At 38.3% G+C, this 17549-nt stretch overlaps 2 protein-coding genes across 4 annotated transcripts in view; one reads left to right on the top strand and one right to left on the bottom strand.

The window, feature by feature from the left end:
* Window positions 1–1328: 1328 nt before the first annotated feature.
* Window positions 1329–15759, top strand: PMPCB (peptidase, mitochondrial processing subunit beta). Its single transcript, XM_036892403.2, has 13 exons — window positions 1329–1456; window positions 2327–2467; window positions 3246–3332; window positions 3611–3740; window positions 8652–8850; window positions 9232–9311; window positions 11466–11578; window positions 12443–12586; window positions 13420–13580; window positions 14484–14569; window positions 14644–14732; window positions 14899–14974; window positions 15064–15759. Exons 1-13 carry the CDS (start codon window positions 1358–1360, stop codon window positions 15126–15128), a joined length of 1470 nt encoding a protein of 489 aa, XP_036748298.2. The 5' UTR covers window positions 1329–1357; the 3' UTR covers window positions 15129–15759.
* The window catches only part of DNAJC2 (DnaJ heat shock protein family (Hsp40) member C2), a 34975-nt gene continuing 31419 nt past the window's right edge, over window positions 13994–17549 (bottom strand). For all 3 annotated transcript variants that reach the window (XM_036892400.2, XM_036892399.2, XM_036892401.2), the window contains 2 exons: window positions 15756–15910; window positions 13994–15506 (listed from right to left, as the gene is read on the bottom strand). In XM_036892400.2, coding sequence (XP_036748295.1) covers window positions 15432–15506; window positions 15756–15910 — 230 coding nt within the window. In that variant the 3' untranslated portion in view covers window positions 13994–15431. The remainder of the gene's footprint in view (window positions 15507–15755; window positions 15911–17549) is intronic.

The raw sequence follows: 17549 nt of genomic DNA, 5'->3' as shown, positions 1-17549 counted from the left end.
GAATCACAGTAGAGGGAATAGGTGGAGAGAAAATAGTCCAGAAAGGTAAGGTGGAGTCAGATTATGAAGGGAGTCAGTAGTTGCCGTACTAAGGAAACTTCACTTTATCCTGAGCAAGGGAAATTACTGGAGGACTTTCCATAATGGGGCTGTTATGCTGAAAGTTGTATTCTAAAGGGAGGAGCTGAGGATGAAATCCAGGTTTCTGGTTTGGATATCTGGGTGAACAGAGGTATTATTGGCTGTTTCACATCAGATTTACAGGAGGAAACTTACAAGCTAGGTGGTGAATTACATTTTGGACAAGTTGATACTGAGGTGCCAATGGGACATTCAAGTTTAGTTGTCCAGCCACTATAGCTTTATAGTATAGCTTGAACTCATATTCCACATATAAGAGAGATCCTGTGGTATTTATCTTCCTGTGTCTGACTTATTTCACATGTTTACATGTCTGAACAGTTCAATAAATTCCAAAGGTTAAGTGGGCCTGGTGCTTAAGAGAAAGGTCTGGTTGGGCAGATAAGGAAGTCTACCTACTCGGGGGAAGTAGAAACCGCCAGGGAGAGTGTGTAGTAGGAGAAGAGGCCCAGACCCAGGTCCAGAACCCTGGGGAACATCAGATTTAGGGCAAATGGTGTCCTGTTTAAGGGCACAGACTTTGGAGCCAGCCAGCCTGTTATTATTATCATGACATCAGGCAAGTTACTTTACTTCATCATCTTTCTGTAAAATGAGCACAGTTAGAACAGTGCTTGTTTCATTGAGGGATCTCTGAATAAAGAGCTTCCCAAGAAGGTAAAGAAGAAGGAACTATGAAAGGAGGAGGAGCTCTAAGATACGCGAAAATAAAATTGGGACTGACAACTGTGAGATAAGGTCTGTAAAGGGTCCATCTTTCAGCAGTTAGTGGCCTCACCAAGAAGAATTTCTATAGTTGGAATGAATCAGACTGTAAAGGGCAGAGTGACTAGGGGTCAGCGCCGCCGCATCCTTCTCCCCTCTCACCAGGCCTGGCTCCCACCACATGCTTCCTTTGAGGACAGTGAGTTACGGGTCATATTCCATCTTTTCCAATCAGTTCCAGCCACCACTGTGATAATATGTAGCATCAGGTTACCTTTAACGCTTCCACATTTGTGCCTTGCACGCCCTAGGCGATCGAAGTAACTGACGATACAGGGGCTTTTACAGAATCCCTAACTTGTATTATTTGGTACCTTGCCCAGGTCCATGCCTTCCACGACCGCTTCGACCGCGTCATTCCCGTCCTGGCCACAAGGTGGGGCCCGCTCTCTCCTCCGGACCTCGGGTCACGACCTCGGAAGCACATCCTCCCCCCAGTTCCCCTGCAGAGATGGCGGCGGCCGCGGCACGAGCGGTGCTGTTCCTCGCGGCGCGCCGGCGGCCCTGGGGTTTCGCCGAAAGGGCCCTGGCCGGAGGCGCCTCTGCGCGGGTGAGCTTCCCTGCACGAGCCTCGCTGCCGCCGGGGTGCCCCGGGGGCCGGCCGCTCCCCCGGTGCTGAGGAGTCACGGGAAGGAGTGCGTGTAGATCACTGAGAACTCGGTGGATGCAAACCGGGGGAACTAAAATGTGAGCTGGCTGCCGCCGCCCCAGTTCTGCTTTGCCTGAGACTGAGCGGCCTCCTCCGCAGCCGGGTTTCCTGTGAACCCCGGGGTAGCAAAAGGAAAATTCTGTCGGTGTGTGTGTTTTTCTCAGGAGACCCCTAGTTTGCTGCAAGGTGTGTGGGACTTCATTTAACACGTGTATAAAGGGAAAGAAAAACTGCCGACCGAAGAGTCCGTAGTCAGAAATCAGTCGCCAGAGTCTATCTTCAGAAGCTGCCCTTCCTATTTTCTCCCTTTTTAAAAACAATTTTACCTTTCTCAAAACTTTTTGCTTTTCTTTAGCAGTGAAAACCTGTTTCATTTCTATGCTGTGTATAAATATTTTTATATTTTTCTCTTCTAGTCTTGACACTCCTCTCCCCTCACCCCGCGCCCTTGTTCCCTTTACAATGAATACGTCAAATATTTCTAGAAGAGTTGTAGAAATAAAAGCAGTTTCTCTCCAGATAGTGATGACCAGCTGCTCCTTTTCCCTTCGGGAAGTGCATGTGCGTACGCCTGTTGCTGGCTTTAGGGCAGTGGTTGGTTAAGGAAGGTTCCTAAGCCAGGCAAAAGGGGTGGATCCCAGTGGAACAAAAGCTAAGGAGGAAAGAATGCTTTATCATAGAGTCTCTCTGAGATGTGGTTTTTGGAACACTATGTTATCAGAATAGTGATGTGTTTTGCTTCCTCCCTCCCACCCTTTTACCCTCAACCAGGCCTTATGTTTTGGAGGGAACAGATGGAGAAGCACACAGGCTGCTCCACAAGTTGTTCTGAACGTTCCTGAAACACGAGTCACGCGTTTGGAGAATGGACTCAGAGTGGCCTCTGAAGACGCTGGGCTCTCGACATGCACAGTAAGTGATTCAGGCAACCACAGTTTAACCTCTTATTATGAGAGAGCAAATTGTTGATTTTAATCTAAGTGTTTTCGTGGGTTGATGCTTGAAAAGTAGTGGCAGTTACTTTGTTTTGACAGGTGGCTCTCACTTGTGAATCTTTCTTCTAGGGATCTTTTCATACCAGCTGCACATAGACCGTGTTGAGTGGTCTACATCTGGTTCTTGTAGCCTATTATTGTGTTACTTATCGTTAATAGTGTTGATAATAATGAAAAAGGTATATTTGATAGGCTCCTCTGTGCCAGATGTTTTTTACATATATTGTTTTATTTGATCTTCAAGACAGTTCTTTGCTGAAGGCATCATCACACCCATTTACAATTGACAAACAAGTTTGAAGAAGTAAAATGGTTTTGTCCAGGGGTCACACAGCTAATCCATGACAGAGTCAAGTTTTGAATGTATGTTTTCTGACAGTCTCTTACGTTCTTTATACTATAGTTGTCAGTTGGCTGTAGTAATAAGTTGGGCTAAGAATTTGAGGACTCAGTGAACTTGGCCAGTAGATACTTGTAGCACCCAGCAGGAGCCTGATGACCAAAATTATAAGTCTCTGATAATTAATAGAAATGTACTGTCAGTCCATTCAAGTCAAGAAAACGTTAGTGTTATGATCGGAAAGCATTTGTCAAAAAAGGAAGGAGACGGCTTCCTTCTCCCCTACTCCCATTCCCTCCCTCCCCACCAAAAAAAAAAGTAGTGTTTTACTTAATTGTTCCTTGATCGCATTAAGGTTGGGCTCTGGATTGATGCTGGAAGTCGATATGAAAATGAGAAGAATAATGGAACAGCTCACTTTCTGGAGCATATGGCTTTCAAGGCAAGTTGTAAGACTTAAAAACACTTATTTAAGAGGCAGTGAGCACAAAATTTCATTCTAAGGCTCATTCTAAGTTGAAAGGATTTTTTCCTTCAGATGTAAGGGTCATTTGAAAGTATATCACTATTTCTGTGGCCTGATATACTTTAAAAAAACCAAATTTGGTCCTTGCATGAAAGTGACATAGGCTTATGTCATCATATTCATTGTCTGAAGTGTTTAGAGCAGATGAGGGATAAGGGGAAAGTATCATGATTCTTATCCCTCTTTTATTTCAGGGCACCAAAAAGAGATCCCAGTTAGATCTGGAACTTGAGATTGAAAATATGGGTGCTCATCTCAACGCCTATACCTCCAGAGAGCAGACTGTGTATTACGCCAAAGCATTTTCTAAAGATTTGCCAAGAGGTATTTCTATGATTTTCACAATAGTTCAGAAGTAATTTTGTACTGTTTTTATTATGTCTGTTGTAAAGGGTAACCCCTAGAAATGTGGAAAAACAACCAAACTCTGAGGTGGCACGTATTTTTATTTTTTCTCCAAATAAGAAAAATTATATGAAATATTTAAAGGCTGTTAAGACGTGTGCAAACCAGGCCCTAACATTTGAATAAAATATACTTCCTCTAGAGCCATACCTGTGTACTGAAATATTTTTAATTTTAAGTATGTATATATGTATTTTAATACCTGCTATTTCCCCCCACACACACTGAATTTTTTATTTCTACAAATGAAGCGGGTTTTAAATCTATTGACTGCTGGGCCTTTTTCTTTTGAGCAAAACTTGCTTCTGTATTGCATTTGCATATCCTGTTTCCTCTTTCTGGAATGCACTTCTTTCTTACCTTCCTTTCATTCATTTTTTAAAATTCAATTTGAACTGAAAAAGACAATTTTCACCTATTTCTTCCAGGCCCCACCCCACTCTGCAGCTATCAGTCTATTCTCTATCTGTGAGCTTGGTGTTTTGTTTTGGTGGTGGTGGTTTGTTTTCATTTTTGTTTTTTTGTTTGTTTAATTCCACATATAAGAGAGATCCTGTGGTATTTATCTTTCTGTGTCTGACTTATTTCACTTAGCATAATGCCCTTGAGGTCTATCCCTGTTGTCCCAAATGGCAAGATTTTGTTCTTTTTTTATAGCTGATTAATATTCCGTGTGTGTGTGTGTGTGTGTGTGTGTGTGTGTGTGTGTGTGTGTGTATACATATCACATCTTCTTTATTCATTCATCCATTGATGGACACTTAGGTTGTTTCCACATCTTGGCTATTGTAAATAATGCTGCAGTGAATCTGGGGGTGTGTATATCTTTTAAAGTTAGTGTTTTTGTTTTTGGATAATTACCCAGAAGTGGAACTGTTGGATTATATGGTACTTCTCTTTTTAAGGGCTAGCTGTATTTTTTTGAGGACTAGCCCTACTGTTTTCCACTGTGGCTACACCAATTTTCATTCCCACCAATAGTGCTTGAGGGTTCCCTTTTCTCCACATTCTCTCCAACACTTGTTACTTTTTCTTTTGGTAATAGCCATTCTGACTGGTGTGAGCTGATACCTCATTATGGTTTTGATTTGCATTTCCCTGATGATTAATGATGTTGAACATCTTTTCATGTACCTGTTGGCCACCTGCATGTCTTCTTTGAAAATAACATCTGCCCAGATCTTCTGCACATTTTTTAATCAGATTGCTTGGTTTTTTTTGCTATTGAGATCTATGAGTTCCTTATATATTTTGGATATTAGTCCCTAACCAGATACATGATGTGCAAGTATTTTTTTCCCATTCAGTAGGTTGCCTTTTCATTTTGTTGATAATTTCCTTTGCTATGTATGCCCTAACATTTGATTAAAAAATACTTTTTAGTTTATTTTTAATTTTGTTGGGTTTTGCTTTTGTTGTCAGATTTAAAAAATCATCACCAAGATCTTTGTCAAGAGCTTACCACCTATGCTATCTACAAGGAGTTTGATAGTTTCAGGTCTTTAATCCACTTTTTGTTAATTTTTGGCTATGCTGTAAGATCATGGTCCAGTTTCATTCTTTTGCTTGTGGCTGTCCAGTTTTCCCAGCACCATTTATTGAAGAGATTGTCCTTTCCCCATTGTATATTTTTGGCTTCTTTGTCATATATTAATTGACCATATATATATATATGTGGGTTTATTTCTGGGCTTTCTATTCTGTTTGGCTGATCTTTATGTCTGTTTTTATACCAATACCATACTGTTTTGATTACTATAGCTTTGTAGTGTAGCTTGAACCCAGAATGATGCCTCCAGCTGTATTGTTCTTTTTCAAGATTGCTTTGGATATTTGGAGTCTTTTGTGGTTTCATATGAAGCTTAGGATTATTCTATTTCTGTGAAAAATGCCTCTAGAATTTTGATAGGGATTGCATTGACTCTGTAGATTGTTTTGGGTAGTATGGTCATTTTAACAATGTTCTTCCATGAGCATGAAATATCTTTCTATTTATTTGTGTTGTCTTCAGTTTCTTTCATCAGGTTTCAGTGTACAGATCTTTTACCTCCATGCTTAAAGTTATTCCCAGGTATTTAATCTTTTTGATGCAGTTGTAAATGAAATGTTTTCTTACTTTCTCTGATAGCTTGTTATTAATGTGTACAAATGCAGCAGATTTTTGTGTATTGATTTTGTATCCTGCAACTTTACTGAATTGGTTGATTAATTTTAACTGTTGTTTGATGGAGTCTTTAGGATTTTCTATATATAATATCTTGTCATCTGTAAATAATGACAGTGTTACTTCTTGTCCAGTTTGGATGTCTTTTATTTCTTCCTTGGCTGGGAGCATTTTTTTAATTCCATTTGATACAAGCACTTTTATCCTGAATAAAGTAAGCACATGTTCACTTACAAGATTATTGATGATTTTTGTTAAAGCAATAAAATAGATGTTTTCGTTTTGTAGAAATAAAATAGTTATTCTGACAGCAGGGCATAGTAGTTTGTTGCAGTTACCAGGTTGTAAGTGTTTTGAATTTTTTAAAGGAAAGTTATTACACAAAACATTTTCCCATAGGAAGATGAGCAGTGCTCACTGGCGAAATGGTTACTCTTGAAGGTCCTTATTTACTTAGTTATTGAAGTCCTAATTTACTAAGTTAATGAAGGTTAACTTCATTACTTTGAAGTTTTGGATTCCTAATACTCTTTCATTAGTAATGTTAGAATAGCATTTACACAAGAACATTGGTGTACATTTTGTGTATGTGGTAGCTCATTTGATCTTCATGGTAATTGGATAGGTGTCTCGACTTTACAGTTGTGGAAATTGAGACCCAGAGTTTGATTTGCCCAGGATTGCATAGTTAGTAAGTGGCTTATTATGGACTTAAATGTGTATCTTCTCAGATTCACTGTGCCAGGTTGCTTTGTCAAAATAATAAAATAAAAAAAGCTTACCACCTGTACATGAATAAAATAAAAATTTCATAAAATGGTTACCTAACTTTTGCACTGAAGCCAATGAAAATGACAGCAATAGAGGATGCGTTGGTGCGAATTGCAGAAAGTGTTGGTAAGGTTCTTAATGATTTCCTTAGAAACAGTTTTTACTCCAGGACTAGTGAGGGACTACACACAGAGGCTAGACCAGACTGCTTTAAAGGGTTGTTCCTTCTAGTGTGTTCCTCTCCTATTTTATACAGGGAACAGCAGGGAAGGCCGAAAAAAGGACTAGAGAAAGGAAGAGAGAAGGTAGAAGACCTTTTTCCTTAGTGACGAAGCCCTGCCAGCTGCCACAGATGAGCGGAGGGGCTGCTTGTGGAATCCAGGGTCGGGGTGCTCTCTGCAGCAGCGCCCTCTGTGGGGGTTTGCTTGAGGTTTTTAGCCACTCAGTTGGAGGTAACAATTAGGTGTTTAGATTAGTGATCTTCAAACTTTATGATCACTCATCCTTATTGGTAAGCGACTTGATCCTCAATATAGATGTAAGTTAAATACACATACTACTATGCTAACATATGTAATATTAACTATAGAACGGAATAAAGAATCTGATTAAAACATAAATTCTAGGAAATAGGAACGCCTATTTTGGCAGGTATCAGTTTAGACTACCGGTCCCACATGGAGGCCTTCACACCAGCTTCCTGAGGCCGTCTGTCTCCGGGCTCTCCTTGCTCATCCTGGCCTCTGGCTTCCTTGTCTGGACAGATGGCTTTTATTTGTTTTTATAGATACTTTTTTCCCTTTGGTCATGATCTCAGCCCCTGCTTACTCTACAAGTCTGTTCTGTCACATTGGGCAGTCTACAGAGGTACTTGGTATTTGAACATAACTGCTTCTCAGCCAAGGCCCCTCAAAGTGAACATAAAACAAGGAACAAAAGGTTACAGGAGAGTAAAAAACTGGAACTAAATATTATAAATTTGTTGTATATTTACTAAAATTTAGATTGTAATTGCAACTATGCACTGATTCTTAATAGATTAGGGTTTTCTTTTGTGGAGCGGTACGTAACTTACTGGTTAAAACTGCTTACTAGTATGATAGCGATATCCTTCCGTTCACTTTTGATTTTTGCAAATTAGGGTAATTTTTGATTAAATTTTTGAGGGCTTCATCAGTTTTTCCTAAGGGTCACTTTTAATCTTTTGATAGTCATAGTGTCTCTTTGGGGGCACCTGTCTTTCTTCAGATGTTACCTGCTCAGCTGCGTCAGGTTGTCATTTATCATTGACTTTGCTAATGGTGAAAATCTAGCCAACATTGATCAGATGGGTGTCTCCACTTTACAGTTGTGGAAATTGAGTGGGATTAAGTTGGGCAGGATATGTGCGAGGATTCTAATTCTGTAAGTGGTTCATTGGGGTCAGTATTTTAGATTATGGTGATTCTTGGCTTCTTTATGTAGTAGCCTCATTGCTGTGGGGATTTGGGTATAAATACTTGGGTGATGTGGACTCTTTGTATATATGTAGATGTTGTAATACAGATGATTTTCTACTTTTGTGATATTCATACAGAACAACATACACTCATGTGTGGATTTCCATGGCATTTTTAAAGTGGTTCTAAGTAGAGTCATTACAAGTGTTGTGGGGACCTCTGGCAAATTTATTAATTTTCCCCAAGCTCTTCTATACCACAGGGATTTATATTTCACATTTAAAATTTTAATATTGCCCTCTTAGGTAGATTGAATGTTTAGAAAAAAATTTGTTTCCTCCTAGTGTCTTCTTTTAGTCAGTATTGAGTAGTGGTCAGTATCATGATTTCTTACGCTAGTTTAATAGATTTTGATAGTGAAAAATTAAGGTTTTCTTATGTTTTATTTTCAATTAGCTGTTGAAATTCTTGCTGATATAATACAAAATAGCACATTGGGAGAAGCAGAGATTGAACGTGAACGTGGAGTAATCCTTAGAGAGATGCAGGAAGTTGAAACCAACTTACAAGAAGTTGTTTTTGATTATCTTCATTCTACAGCTTATCAAAATACTGCACTTGGACGGACAATTTTGGGACCAACTGAAAATATCAAGTAGGCATAATTCTCATTTTTTTGTGGAAAATTTATGAGTTGTGAAAATGAACATTCATAAACATTCAAAAAGTGTGTTTCGAAAAAATTTTCCCCCCATAACCTGAATGAAATTGTAGTTCGCTATACTTGAGTCCCACCTACTTCCCAGGTGTCTGGGCTCATAGCTACTTCTGGAAGAACAAGTTGATGGTATCAAATCTGTCTGTTCTTTCTTGATATGGAAAAGTTGAAATTCTTTGGTATTTGTTGCGTATATCCTATTTCTGACTGCATTTAACTTAGAATACCTTTAAAGTCCAACTTAATTTCAGATATACAATGTGCAGATCTGTGCTTTTTCACTTCCTTTTAATATTGCTTTCCTTACTGCATTTACAGATCTATAAATCGTAAGGACTTAGTAGATTATATAACCACGCATTATAAGGGGCCAAGAATAGTACTTGCTGCTGCTGGAGGTTAGTTAATTTACATTTTTATAACTGTTTTGAACGAACAGTCATTAGAGAGATGTGCTTTTCAGTTTGATCCTGTTGTGGTATGTCTGTAAAGTTTTTAATTTAAAGAGCAAATTGTTTAATACACTGTTTAAGGGGAATGAGGAACACTGGAACCAGACTTTCCCTTTATCTTCCCGTTAGTATGAGTCTAAACAGAAAACTATGGACCTTTCAATATGTAAGTGTACATATATAATGTAATTTATTTGCAAGAAAAGAGCGAATGAGTGGGACACAGCGAGACTTGGAAAGAAAGTGTCTACAGTTTGGGAATCTCTTTTGAGATTTTAAAATTTTATCTTGAGAACCAAGTTCATCCTTACGCATGGAAAGGGTGTGGTGTGTTAATTCATTCTCAGAAGATCTGCTAATTACTGAGAAGGGGAAGTTCAGAGGGAGCCATGAGAATGTTTAATGGGAATCCAGACACGCAAGTGGTATCAGGACAAGACTTCCTCGGGGGAAGTGTTTGAAGCCAGTGAATGAAAAATCCACCTTAGATTCTGCTAGATTTCCCGGCAGTCTAAATTTAGGCAAACAGTATATTTTATTGGTTTTCAGTTATCTTTCTCTTTTAGAGCAAAAATAAATTGCATGTTCTTTTGTGTAAATTTAAGTCTCTCTCTTTAGGCATCACTATAAATTAAAATTTTAGTAGCAGTTGCCCTGGGTAGATGTCTGCGCTAATTAATTCCTTGGGAGTAATGGAGAAGATGAAATGAAGGTTAAATATCTCAAAAATGTTGTTCATGTGGCTCTCGGCTAAATCATGTTACCTTTGTATGGCTGCAGTGATCCTGAAGTTCTCTTTAGTGAAGAACATTGTTTCTAAAACGGCTGGTGCTGCCTCCAGGTACAGTGCTTGAAACTGCCTTGGAAACAGGACTGTTGGTTAGATTGGCCTCCACAACCAAGCTGCCTGGGGTGTCTCTGCTACTGTTGGTGCCGTATGGACACGGGGTTTTCAGGGGGTTTTATCACAGTTCATGGGCTCACTTTGACGTTGCTGATGAGGGGTTATCTTAAAGGTAATGGCCTTAGGTTAGTTAGCATTTTGTCATATGGGTTCATAAATGATGATGTGCTTTATAAACAGTGGCATCTTAAATTCATTGACATAGGCCACCTAGCTTCGTTTAGAAAAATTGGCTCCCCTGCCTTTTGGATAGGTGCGCATGTACTAGGTCCAACCAGGAAGGCCCTAGGTGATATGAAACAGTGGAAGCAGTTATCCAGTGCTGAGAACTGCAAGCACGTTCCTGAGCACATTTCATCTTTTTCACTCTTTGCTTATCATTCTTGTACCACCAGGGTCTTCCTATTTTGTCACCCTCTGGATTGATATCCATGGTGGTTGTATATAATCATGTATGTCTTGCTTTATACCATAGATTTGTTTGGAAAATATTGGTGTAAGTCATACTTTTATATTCTGATGAAATGTTTCATTTAAAGAATCTCATTGGCTGTATTTTTTAAAGTTCTTGCACAGTTCTACATTTATTTTCTAAGTTTCTATTTGTGTTTCTATTTGAACTCATTTGGGTCCCAAGTTCAGATGATAATGGATATAGAATCTAAATAATTCTTAATGATGGCAAGTAGTGTTTAACTATGGACTTACTCAGAAATTTAGATGAAATTATTTTGTTCCTCAATTCTGATAGCAGATATGCAGAACAAAGCATGTATTTGTATCCAGCTTTCTTTAAATGAGATAGAGCTCATTTACATTCTTTTATATTTTCAATATTTTATTGAAAAGTGACTTTTTTGCTAGTTTGCATTCTAGGACTTTTAATGACATGATTTTGTATGGAAAGTGGTATTTTCAAGCTTACTATTATCCTTTGCTGGGAATTCCATTGTATGTTGATGAAAACTGCCAAGTTGCCTTATAGAATGAGAAAGCTGTGCTACCCAAGTCTTGTACTACCAAGGAAAGCACTGTGAGCTTACTTGTAAATGGCTTTTAGGAGCCCGAGGAGTTCGTGTGCAACTTGTATCACTTTATACCACCTTGAGCTTTATTGCAACGGAAGTACCATTTGTTAGTTGTCTGCTTTAGATTGTATTGCTGCTAGATGTATGAAATACTTTCCTTCAATTCAGGAGTTTCCCATGATGAACTGCTCGAGTTAGCAAAGTTTCATTTTGGTGACTCTTTGTCCACACACAAAGGAGAAATACCAGCTTTGCCTCCCTGCAAATTCACCGGAAGTGAGGTAAGGCAAGCCTCCTTACCTAAGAGTATTTAGCCCTTTGGGTTTTCTTGTATTGTATTTATAAATGAGTGAACAAAATGTCAAATGTCTAACAGGAGTGAAATTGAAGAAACCAAAGGCTTAAATTGAAACAGAAAAAAGGGAAGGGGATATTCCTATTCCATATTTTTCTTTCCTTAAGCAAGGATTTAAGGGCAGTGTTTTAATTTGGTATTTTTGTGCTTTTTCTTTGTCACTGTGCCCAATGATATATTGTAAGGTATAAAAGTAATCTTATTTTAAAAACATCCCAGATTTTGACTTTCACATTAGGTTTACTCTTGGCCAAGTTCTGCCCAAGGTGCCTTTCTGGGGGTACCTGTTAGAACCAGAACTTGAGGAGAACACACTGTTCATCAGCTATAGCTTTAAGTCTCACTGCAGGTTTAATTTGTCACATTGGGGCTGATACCAAAGTAGTATCTGGATAGAGGCCTGATGATGACAGCTGCACTGACCTATAGCATTAGCGGTACCAACATAAGCCTGTTATGTTGATATGAGCTTAAATTCAGATAAAGAAATCCAGATTAACAAACACAAAAGATTGATTGATTTCAACCAGTGAATGCAATCCTTTTTTGACCAAGTAACCATCTGGTAGTGATGTCTGTAGTGTTTGTTGGAGATCTTTTGGTGAAAGTGCTGTCCCTAACTTGTAAAAATTCCTTATAGATTAGACTATACAATTTAATAAGGTTTGATAGTTTTTTGAAAAAAAGTCAAGGTAGGCATTTTAACTTCCCAATGAATGGGAATGGTTAGTTTCTTTGTGCGCATGTCATATAGTGATAATCTTACTGGAGTTTTCTTTACCTTAACTAGATTCGAGTGAGGGATGACAAGATGCCTTTGGCACACCTTGCAGTAGCTGTTGAAGCTGTGGGTTGGGCGCATCCAGATACAATCTGTCTCATGGTTGCAAACACACTGATTGGCAACTGGGATCGCTCTTTTGGAGGAGGAATGGTTAGTGGTATTAAAAGTAATTTTCCATAGTAAATGACAAGATGGAACTAGGTACTATAAATTTTTACTTAAAATATAAACTGATTCTGGATTGCATCCTGGGCCAGAAAAAAAATTTTTTTTCCTTTTGCCATAAAGTTTTTTAGTGAGATAAGTGGTAAAATTTGAGTATGGATAGAACTTGCTAATAGTACTGTATCAATGTTAATATCCCAATTTTAATAACTGTACTGAGGTTAATTTCCTAGTTTCTCATTGAGTACATGCCAAGAAATATTTAGGGGTAAAAAGCATCATATCTGCGACATATTTTCAGACAGCTGAAAGAGTATGTTAAAAGAGAGTGAGAAAACAAACATGCTAGAACAGAGAATTTGGATAAAGAATTCTTTGTACTACTTTTGGTAACTTTCTGTAAGTCTGAAATTCTCCAAAATACAAAGTATATATATGTCTAAGATTTCAATGAAATACATTTTATATAAATATCTTAGGCATGACATGCAATATAATTTCATCTTTAAGCATATATATAGCCAAGAGCCCTACAAATTGGGTTGATGACAGCAATGTGCATAGAAGTGGGTGCAGCTACTTCTATTACAAGAATTGTCTCTGTGTTAGCGAATTCCTCTGGGGGTGTGCTGGACTAGTGAGGTAAGTATAGATAAGGTTCGTTGAATTTTAACTTTATTATTAAGATGTTACTGGGTAGTAAAACGAAGAAACCAACTCTCAGAGCATTCACTATTTGCCACATATCTTTTTCTTTCTTCCTGGTAATTTGAGTACATGTACCTATAGTTCTCTTGGACAATTTTTTTTCCTTACAGAATTTATCCAGCAAGCTGGCCCAGCTCGCCTGTCATGGCAACCTCTGCCATAGTTTTCAGTCTTTCAACACTTCCTACACAGATACAGGCTTATGGGGGATCTATATGGTTTGTGAACCAGCCACTGTTGCAGACATGCTACATGTTGTTCAAAAAGAATGGTAAGAAAGTAATTTTAAGTCTTGCCTAGAACTTATATTGTAGACTAGTTTCCCCTTTGTAATATAGCTTGGCAGCAAGTAGTTTCTCATGGTGACGTCAGCATTCAGGAGAATGAGACTCAGCAGCAGCAGCCATGTTTTTAAAGATCACAGATTCTTCTAAGTCTCATATGAAGCCGATTTATACTTCAGAAAATTCTTAATCTTTAAGACACAGATTACTGTAGAAAGAAGATCTTCCAAGTTTGAAATGTTCATACACCAACTAGAAGTTTGAAAAATCTCTTTAAATCATCTGGCTTAGAAAAGTCAGTGTTAGGAAAATGAATCTGAAGTTGCCATTCCTGAAAGAAAAATGTAGTTAAAGTTTTAGTCAAAACTAGTACCCTGGACAAAGGCAGAGAGGCTTAAGCTTCTTGGAAAAGTTTTTATTTAACTCCAGTTTCTTTCTTCTGCCATTCTTAAATGGCTTACAGCTTTCTAAATCTAGTTGACTGGGGTGTGACGACAGCTTAAGTTGAGATCCTTGAGAAAACAATGACCCACTGATTTGTACCCTAGAATGTAAGATCCTAACATGGGGATTCGTGAAGTGTCAAAATGATCATAGCATTTTAAAAAATGCAGCCAGCCTATTTTTATATTGTACTGAACCCTTGTCTTCTAATCATAATAGTTTTTGATAAATTAAAACCAGGAAAATGAGGAATCAGTAATATTTTAGCTTTTGCTTAGCTATTGGATCATTAGTAATTTCAGCCTTTTACTAAGTTGAAATCATAAATCATTTGTACACTGTGGTGTAGTATGTAGAATACAGCATCTTTCTTTACTTCATTACCTCATAAAACACATTACATTTTCAAACTACTTGACATTTTTATTTTTCCAAACCTCTTTTAGGATGCGACTTTGTACAAGTGTCACTGAAAGTGAAGTCGCACGAGCCAGAAATCTTCTGAAAACAAACATGTTGTTGCAACTTGATGGTAGGAACGAAGACTTAAGTTCTATTTTCATGTATCTATATTACAATACTTAGATTTTCTTTCCCTTTAAACAGGTTCCACTCCAATTTGTGAAGATATTGGTAGGCAAATGTTATGCTATAACAGAAGAATTCCCATCCCTGAGCTTGAAGCAAGAATTGATGTAAGTAATCCTTAGTTACTGTTGGTCATGTATAAAAAGATCCTTGTTACAAAAGCTGAAAATATGTACCATAAATCTTGCTTTAGCTCCAAAAAGATCCAGGTATAGATATAGAATCTGTCTTTACTACAAAAAGCTCTGACTGTTAGTATCATCTCTATTTCAGGCTGTAAATGCTAACACAATTCAAGAAGTGTGTACCAAATATATTTATGATAAGAGTCCAGCCATTGCTGCTGTTGGTAAGCCTGGCTCCTTTTCTCCTATGCAGAAAGTTGCATATGTGCTTGCTTGTCTCTCAGTTTTAACCATCTTTTCTTTTAATCATTAGGTCCCATCGAGCGACTACCAGATTTTAACCAGATTCGCAGTAGTATGTGCTGGCTTCGTGATTAAAATGCTCATCAAAATATTTTGAATATACATATTTTATAAAACAGAGATCTGCAAGTTTTATGCTGTCAATCCCTAAGGGGAAAAATAAAAATGAACATATATACTTGGAAACTAAATGAAATTCTGCATCAGACTTTCAAAGGATAAGACCACAGTGAACAGGTAGATCTTTGTGCTGAGAAATTATGTTGAAACAGCACACACTCTGAAATATCATCATAGGTTATAATTTTAAGAATGAAAATTTGTACAGTATTTTCAGTTTTATTATAAAAATGCACACACAACAAAGATTGTCATAAATCATTTCTTGGCTCTACTTGCATTCAGCACTTGCTCTTGAGCAGCTTTCTTTGCTTTAACCATCTCAACAAGTTCCTAGGAAGAAAAAAAGGTGTTATTAGATGTCAGAATTTGCAGATATTTCTAGTGTTTATGGTAAAGCATTCAAGTTGGGTAAATTTATAATTATGACAAAACTGAAAAGGTTGATTTTATTGCTAGAGCTTGGAAAGTTTATAAAGTTGGTTATTTCTTTGTAATACTGCTACCATGACAACTGTGGCATTGAAATAAGCATAAAGGTGTAAGAGCACTAGCAGTCTCTGTACAGTAAAAACCTGCCACCTTGTATCGTTTCATGCAGTTCTTCTTTGTCCTGCCAGGCACTGCTTCTGCTATCTTTTCCCATCTTTCAGGTGTGTTTACTGGGTATGTTTTCAAAGCTTGTTCCAAAAGCTTCTGTTCTTCTGTTGTCCAAGGGGTGAAATCTGTGCATGGACCTGTTAAAAAATTTTATTTGAGAAATCTTACCCTAATTGATAGAAAATTGTCTTGGAATACCTTCCCAGATGAGTCTCAAGTGCCCCTTCAAATCTGTGATAATTCTGAACAAACAGAGGAGACACACACATAAACCTCTAAGTATTAATAAGAGAAAAATTTCTAGTTTTCTGGGATATGCGCTCTCTCAAGGCATTTTTAAGCACATATTTTAAGCAATAGGCAATAGCTGCCTTATACTGCTGGTCTTTTACAACCTAGCACACTCAGCGGACTTTTTAAAAAAATCAAGATTTAAATTATGTATTTGGACTACTGTGTTCAAAAACACAATCACAACTCATAAGATTTCTGGTAAGTCTACTTCCTTATAGGGAAGAGCTGCCTCATAGTTAATAAAACTTTGCTCATTTTGCACTGGAAACAGTTTCTAGCAAATAAGCCAAGTGCTGCACAGTGCTGTGGAGGCAAGGTGAGAGTAGCCTGTGTGTGTTGAAGCACTTTCACCACATCCACTAAAATCGAGTGGAGCCAGTGCTAAGCACCTCTACTAAACAAAACCTTTCATACACATCGGAAATGCATATTATATATTCCCCTTCTGGAGGAAAATGAAAATGTGAAATGTTTAAAAAGCGACTTGGTTGTTCTGAGTTAACAGCCTCCTGGCAGTGAGTCCAGACCACGTGGTGTGAGCACAGCAGCTCCTGTCCTGCGGGATCTGGCTCAGAGGGCCGCCTAGCAACCTCAGCTGTGTCCTGATTAACACACACACATACTCCTACTCAAAACAAGGCAGAGAACTGGTATTTGAAGGCAGATGAGAAGGTTTTTGAAAGCCAGCTTTTAATTAAAGTCCAGGATGCCCTTAGTGGAATTTCCTTTCATTGGTCTTAAGCCCACATTTAACCACACACCACACATTTCATATCTCTTGGAGAAGAAAAAAGATGGAAATGATATATTTCCTGCTGCTCTCTAGTTCCTTTAGAATACCAAAGTAAATGTAACATTGCAAAATTCCCATGAGACATCACTATTGAAAAAAATGGTGCCAGCTCGCTATTTATTGTTGCAACTCAACTGCCCTTAAAAAAGACGTAAAGGAGTCAGGCCTAGACACCACTGCTGGGAATCACTCCTGCCATCACAGGATTACCTACCTCTCCCCACAGATGACTGGCTGCCTCCAATATGGAAACAAGACCTACCAGAAGGGGCTGAGGAGAGTGCCAGTATCTGCACGTGGTATGATGCCCTGTGGAGGGCACGAGAACAATCCCCTCCAGGTGTTCTGAAACGTCCCTTTGACTCACCTTTCTTGAAAGAGCCAAATAATGTCCAACCTACACAAAAAAAGTCACCCCTGGTATTTTGGAACCACAGAATGATTTTGAGTCTCTCCTCATGTTTTCCAACTGGAATTCTGAGATAACAAGGCAGGCTAAGAGTATAGGAAAAGTGGGTTTCTTAAAGAACAGGGATAAGTTAAGTGGAGTCAGGGTTGTTAGTCAATCCCAAAACATGCAGCTGGGATCTGGAAAGCCTACCTTAAGACTAGCTTAAAGGAGAAAGGACTGGTGGCTTGAAAGTGCATGACAAGAGAACTTTCAAATTGTTTTGTCAGCAACTCAGAAA

This window comes from Manis pentadactyla, chromosome 7, assembly GCF_030020395.1.
Source record: "Manis pentadactyla isolate mManPen7 chromosome 7, mManPen7.hap1, whole genome shotgun sequence".
In the NCBI taxonomy this organism is placed as follows: domain Eukaryota; kingdom Metazoa; phylum Chordata; class Mammalia; order Pholidota; family Manidae; genus Manis; species Manis pentadactyla.
Note: the sequence above shows the minus strand (reverse complement) of the source record. Positions and strands in the feature narration are given on the sequence as shown.